Raw genomic sequence first — 7422 nt, forward strand, 5'->3', positions numbered from 1 at the left:
TCATAGATACGCAACAAGATTACCCTAGTCTAAACAAATAGTCATAGCATTTCAGCACTATGAACCGTCATCAGACACCAAAAATCAACCACAAACCACACATCACATAAAGCAAGAAAGGACAATCAATAATCGAGAACTAGGTGGAAATGATCTAACTCATTTGTAGAACTTGGGGAGGTAGATCGAGCACATCATCGGGAGCACCCTATCCGCACCACTTGTTTTCTTTAGCCTCAAAGTGGCCAGAGCTATCTCACCTTCCGATTGAGCGGTTGTAGTGCTTCCACCGCTCAGTGCAGCGCTTTCTGCATAGAATTTCAAGGCAACAACATTTCATCACAACGAATGGGAGAGTTGTAGTATCTTAGTTGAACCACACATCTCAGTGATAGAGGGTAGCATTTGATTCGAACCACACATCGGATGGAGGAAGGGTAGCGTCTAGAATCGAGCCGTTCACTGAGGAGGGGGAGAGTATCGAGTCATAATCGACACATTCATCGAAAGGAGGGAAGGTAGCATATGAATCGACGATATTATCGAAGAGGGAATGGTGTAGCATTTACATTGAGAACTCCCTCGGACAAGCACCACAATTCCAACCATGGCCGGTAATAACTTCTCGCTTAGGACTTTCCAATTGAAGACAAGAGAGGCAAGTCGTTTCATCACAGCCGCAAGAGACAGGAAAACGTCGGAGAAGGAGAGGATCGCCGATTCAGAAGGAGAAAAGAAGCAGCACACTCTAGAGTTAGACAAGAGACTAAATGAATTCAGAGCTTAATGAGTTGCTTAAGTGACAACCCATTAGAGTTTTTAATTAGTTAAAGGTCTTAATTAAATGTAACTAAAAATCCTAATTATTTCCTATTTTAGAAAATAGACCCTTGTTATGGAACAAAATGAGTATAATTTTTTAATACTTCAGATTATATTTTTTTAGGAGTACTTATTTCATAATTAGGATTTATCATCAAATATTCTTATTTAAATATCTAAATCAGGGGTTTCTTATAATTAATTTCATAATTACTTTAATCTTTAGGATCCATTTGTTTGGCATATTTTGTCTTGAGAAAATAATTTGATTTGAAAAATTACTTTCTTATGTTTGGTTGATTTTTTTATCAAACAAAGAAAGAAATAAGAATTCTAAAAACAAGAAAAATAATACAACTTTTCAAAAAAAAATTAGGTATTCTTTTTTCTCGAATTCTTACATATTTAATATTATTTTTATTATTTTATTAAAATAATGATATTATTATTAGGGTTAATTATAATTTATAGCCTTAATTTTCAGTAAATTTCAATTTATAGCCTCAACTTTTTTGATTTATTTTTATATAGCCTAAACTTTGAGAAATTGTTTAATTATAGCCACAATAACATCAAAATACTATGACATTAGCTCTTCTTTATCGAAATCACATATGAAACAATGACTGACTGTCACGATAATGTATTCTACACTAAATGAGATTTTGAACGATAGGTAGCTCATCGTCATCAAACCACCAGTGAAGTCGGAATCGTATGTCAAAGTTGACATCGTTTCACTATCTTTTGGGCGCGATTCCGACTACACCAGTGGTCGGATGACGATGTGCTATTTACTGTTGAAAATCTCTTTTTGTGTAGAATACATTAGAGTCTAATTTCGTGGCAATTAATCTCTATTTAGCTGTAATTACGATAAAGAATAGGCTACAAACATAACTTTGATGCAATTGTAGCTATAATTAAATTATTTCTCAAAGTTTAGGTTATACAAAAATTAATTAAAGTTGAGGCTATAAACAGAAATTTGTTAAAAGTTCAGGCTATAAACTATAATTAATCTTTATTATTATTATTATTATTATTATTATTATTATTATTATTATTATTATTATTATTATTATTATTATTATTATTATTATTATTATTATTATTATTATTATTATTATTATTATTATTTAAGAAAAAATAATTTAATGTTAAAAATATGAGTGATGTGATATTAACCTTAATAATGTACATTTTTATTATTAGAAAAATAATTTGAAAATTATTAATGCATGTTAATTACATTTTAATCACCTCATGCAGTACTGGAATCTTGTTATGAATCAAAGTCAAATGAGAAAAATCACATCTATTAGCCAACTATATTCAGTTAATTAATAAAGTTAATATATAGATTTGGTCAGTTTTATATAGTAAATTTAAAATTTAGCATATGGGATAAAAAATTAAAAAATTGGCCACTTTTTGTGTAAAAGTATAAAATTACCCCTAGCATTAAAATTTAAAAATTTAGCCACTCTTCCCAAAGCCAAAAAAAAAAAATATTCACTTCCCCCTTGCTCTGCCCCCCACCCCTGACAACCTACCCCCAAGCCAAAAAAAAAATAATAATAACTCTCCCCTGCCCTGCCCCCACCCCCTCCCCCGACCACCCACCCCCAAGCAAAAATAAATAAATTTTTTTACTCCCCCGCCCCTGCCCACCCCCGCCCCCCGACCGCAAACCTCTAAGCAAAAAAAAAATCTTGAATTCATAATTTTCTTAAATTCACAATCAGATTTATAAATTCACAACTTAATGTTTTTGAATTCACGACCACATCTATGAATTCACATCTTAATATTCTAGAATTCACAACCAGATTCATGAATTTACAACTAAAACTAGGATTCACAACCAACTCGATAAATTCACAACTGAATCGTTAGTGTTGGTTGTGAATTCGAGTTTTAAAGCTCGAATTCACAACTAGTTGTTTTGGTTGGGAATTCTCGAATTCACAATCAGTTTGATGAATTCACGACTAAATTGCTATTGTTAGTTGTAAATTCGAGTTTTAAATCTCGAATTCACAACCAACTATATTACTAGTTGTGAATTCAAGTAGTCGTGAATTTGAGTTTTAAATCTCGAATTCACAACTAGTTGTTTTGGTTGTGAATTCTCGACTTCACAACTTAATATTCCTGAATTCACAACTAAAACTAGAATTCACAATCAACTCGATGCATTCACAACTTAATCGCTAGTGTTGGTTGTGAATTCGAGAATTCACAACCAGTTTGATGAATTCACGACTGAATTGCTAGTATTAGTTGTGAATTCGAGTTTTAATTCTTGAATTCACAACCAACTCTATTGTTAGTTGTAAATTCAAGTAATCGTAAATTTTAGTTTTAAAGCTTGAATTCACAACTAGTTGTTTTGATTGTGAATTCTCGAATTCATAACCACAACTAGTTGTTTTGGTTTGGGGGGGGGGGAGGGGTGGGTGGTCGGGTGGTGGGCAGGGTAGGGGGGAGTAAATTTTTTTTTAGGCTTGGGGGTGGGGCAGGGCATGAGGGAGTAATTTTTTTTAAAGGGTGGTGTTTAAAGGATAAAATGACAAGTGTGACCATTTTTTTAAAGTTTTTATCTTAATAGATAATTTTTAAATTTATTAAAATAAATAGATTATTTTCAAAATCCACTCTAATTAATATTCTATTTGTTCCATTAATAATGACTCACATTTTTCTTTTTCGTCTCATTAATAATGATTCATCCCGAAAAGCGAAACCCTTCTCTCTCACAAAAATTTGTTGGCTTCATCACTATCTATCATTTTTATCATTTAATCAATATTATTCTTAATAATCGTGCTGAAAAGTAGAGAGTCAACCTAATGGTAAAGAGAGTATAAATTTAGAATTTTACTCCCTCCGTCCCACCATTTTAGTCCCCTCCCATTTTTCACACATATTAAGAAAATGCATTTAATTTTTATATTTTTATCTTTTATACCCTTATTTATTATTTTCACACATCCTTTTCACATTTAAGTGAAGCATTAAATAAGGTTAATTAAGTAAAAATAATATTTTTTTATAGTATTAATTAGAAAAGTGGACTATTTTTTTGGGACATCTCAAAATGAAATAAGAGACTAAAATGGTGGGACGGAGGGAGTAACAAATTTTCTCAGCATTTTCAAACACAAAATAAGGAAATTATTATAATTTATTTTAATAAAATCATCTTTTTAGAAATAATTTCTGAATTAACATTAGCTTTTAGGTGAAACAAACATGCCTTTATAGAATTAAAAATAGGAAAAAAATAACCCTTAGACGACATAGTTGTGGAGACGAGCAGGCGAGGCCCAGGCAAGGGAATAACCGTAGAGGTAGAGTAGCCTTATCCGGGCGGTACAAAATGAAACGATGCCCAACATAAAATTAGCATTCTTCCCCACAAAGCAGCACGCACTAAACACGAAACAGATGTTTGACCCGAACCCGTTATCTCTAAGTGTTCCCGAACCCGAATTCGAATCATGGCTCCGCGACTCCGGCTACCTCGAAATCGTTGACCAGCGTTCCACCGACCTCCACCGCCTCTCCACCGCCGCCAAGCCCTCTAATTCCGCCGCCGCCGACTCAGCCACCACTTCGATTAGTACCAACGGAGTATTCCTCGTCTCACGATTCTTCTCCCGCGTCTGGACTCTGCTATCGCTGCTCACCTTCAACCCTCTGTCGAAGCTCGCCGCCAGCGACTTCTCCGGCGACACACCGTCCTGGACTCTGGCGTTCTTCGGCTCTTCCGAATCCTACTCGTTCCCGTCTTCTCGCTCTCAGGCTCGCCTTCGTGTCCGCGAGAACGTCAAGCGCTTTGCTCGCAACTACACCACCCTCTTCGTTCTCTTTTTTGCTTGCTCTCTGTAAGTAATCGTCTCTCTCGTTGTGTCTTTTCTGGATGTGTCTTCTATTTGAATAATTTGTCTCTACTTTTTTATTTTTTGGCTCTCATACCGTTTGATAAAATGCAGGTATCAGTTGCCTATAGCTCTTTTTGGCCTTCTTTCGTGTTTGGCGCTTTGGGATGCATTTAAGTTGAGCGGTGATCGATGGGGTTTGGACAGATACCCTCTCTTAAGACAAGCTCTGATTCGTACTGCTCAATGTTGTGAGTTGATTTGCCTCCTTCGTATTTTCTTTGCATCAATGGCATACTTAAACAAAAAGCTAGATGGGTATATTATGTTTTTGTTTACAATATCAATTCCTTCTATCGTTCAAAAGATTCTTCAGGATAATGTTGGCGTGCATCCCCCATTAGGATTCACCAATCTCTAGTTAGGGTTTCTTAATCTCCAATTAGAGTTTGATAATTCTTAATTAGGATTTATTAATCACAATTAGGATTTAATTAGGGCTGATGCATAGTGCATCTGGATGTAACTATGTAAGCTGTGCTTTCTTTGCCTCTGGATGTTGTTAGCCTAATATTGTTATGCGCTACTGTGGGATCGACACTACGTGTGTCTGAGAGGACAATCGTGATTCTTGGCACTAAAAATGCTATATCAGGGAAAAGGAAAAGCTAAGCTGATTTCTTGTTTCTCTTTACCCCATTATGCTTTTTGCCAAGTTTCAGAAGGTTGCGAAAAGGAAGATGGCATGAGAATGGTTGAGGGAGTTTTCGTAGTTTAATTACTTGGAAAGTGGTGGTGGGACATTTCTTGGGGCTGGTTAGATTGAATGGAGGTCAGGTTTGTGTTAAAACCTTAAAAGCTTAAATTGATTATTTAGCTTAGGAGAACCTAGGGAATGAACATAGCTGTTTTGAGTTGCATTATACCAGTATTTCTCAAAAATATGGTGCTCTTCCTCATCAAAATTCTTTCCTATTGAAGCTACTCTAATCAGCTCCATGGCATCCTCTAGAGACCAATATTTTTTGTTGGTAAATATTGTTGGATTCTTCTAGTTAACTTTGTTAGTGAGTTCATTAAGAAGTATACTTCTTGCTAGTTGTCCTTTCTTCTAAGGTTAGATAGTTTTTGTCTTCTGCCATTTGAAGAGATTATTATGATAAACTCTTTTTCATCAGGAGCAAACTTTGTCTGCGATTATGTGCCTTAAGAATATTTACTAGTCTCAATTCTTGCAGTGGCCGGAGTAATCCTGTTTATTTCCAATGTCCAGTTCGCCATTTTCTGTGCAACTGGAGTCAGTTTTGCAGGTATATGTGTCCTCGCGATCATTGTTTCACTATATCGTTGCTTGTCCTTCAGGGGCTTCTAGCTATGTATATGAGTTTGTTCACTAACTTTTATTTCTACAGTCATGATTCTACATGCTTCATTTAGGAAATTGACCCCGGCAAAGCAACCTGATCAAAGAGGTGGATATAGGATGATGGCTAGGCGACAAGGCTAGGCAATTCACTATTTTGGACACAATAATTCTTGCATGTAGTACATGGTTTCCTCTGCTCAAGGCGATTTGCGGACAAAGAAATTCCTGTTGTATCTCAGAAGACTCGCAGCTTGATATAGCGTTGGGTAGGTCTTTCATCGCCGTCCCCAATGTGATGAAATTGCACCAGCAGTCGTATTTTACTTCTTCCTAATATGATAAATCAATTTTTGTAGCTATACAGCATAGTTTGATATAATTCCTGTATTTTGATGTAATTATAAATTTTTACTACTGAAACTGCAGGCTTGCTTGGATCTTATTTTAAATGTTAAATGAGATGTGTGTTGCACCGTCATAAATAGGCACTGTTATAAAATCAAAGCAATAGAAGGTAGGCAGTAGCATCTGAAGTCCAAATTAGTTCACAAATGGTAACTTGATTGTTTGGTTGAGGTTATGAACTCTTAAAAATAACTTATAATTAGGTACAATCCAATCAAAGTCGAGAGAATAAGTATAGTAGGAACGAAGATCATCTCTAAAAATAATTTATAATTATAGTAAGTTGTAGGTGAAATCATGCCAAATTTAAGAGAATAAGTATAGTAGAAATGAAGATCGTCTCAAAAAATAACTTATAATTATACTCCCTCCGTCCCAATAATTTTGGGCTGTCCCAATAATTTTGAAGGGAAGAGAGGTCCAGTCGAGGGCAAACAAGAGAAAGATGGTCGAAATGGGCATTACCAGCTCAAACTGCAAGATGTCATGTTTACTGGGAAGGAGCAGAGGCGAAGTACCCCTCAGGACATATTTGAGGTGCGGGAACCACCAAAGCATATCACCCGGTATGAGGCGAACCAGAAGAAGCAGTCAGTATGACTATCACCAGATAAAGCAGCAGCAGTCGAAGTCGAATAAGGACACCTGCGTCAAGAAGATATGATGGAGATTGCAGGCATAGGAAATATGGCAAAAGAAGAATCCAAAAGGATGTAGAACTTGACTCCCTCGGCAGCTGGAGATCCATATCCAATCAAACCAATTAGAGATTGGGCTAAACATGGAAAGAAGATCAATCTGCAAATATGGTTGCCGGAGTTTGACTACTACCACTAAGATATTTAAGGGCCAACATATGTGGCTGGCGAAGAACTTTTGACACCCCTTATTTACTCACCATTATCACTGTGCACCAAGAAACAATTTACTTTTCGCAAGAAC

The 7422-nt window shown here is 35.7% G+C and overlaps 1 protein-coding gene across 2 annotated transcripts; it reads left to right on the plus strand.

Moving 5' to 3' along the window:
- Positions 1–4083: 4083 nt before the first annotated feature.
- LOC130987017 (PRA1 family protein H) lies at positions 4084–6557 on the plus strand. Of its 2 annotated transcripts, XM_057910577.1 has the most exons (4): positions 4084–4715; positions 4824–4960; positions 5948–6019; positions 6122–6557. In XM_057910577.1, the coding sequence occupies exons 1-4, from the start codon at positions 4216–4218 to the stop codon at positions 6214–6216; spliced, it is 804 nt and encodes a 267-aa protein (XP_057766560.1). In that variant the 5' UTR covers positions 4084–4215; the 3' UTR covers positions 6217–6557. The 2 variants fall into 2 exon arrangements, with proteins under 2 accessions (XP_057766560.1, XP_057766559.1); XM_057910576.1 differs by having other exon boundaries at positions 4123–4715; positions 4824–6557.
- The last annotated feature ends 865 nt before the right edge of the window (positions 6558–7422 follow it).

The sequence above is a fragment of the Salvia miltiorrhiza genome, chromosome 5 (genome assembly GCF_028751815.1).
Source record: "Salvia miltiorrhiza cultivar Shanhuang (shh) chromosome 5, IMPLAD_Smil_shh, whole genome shotgun sequence".
Classification (NCBI taxonomy): domain Eukaryota; kingdom Viridiplantae; phylum Streptophyta; class Magnoliopsida; order Lamiales; family Lamiaceae; genus Salvia; species Salvia miltiorrhiza.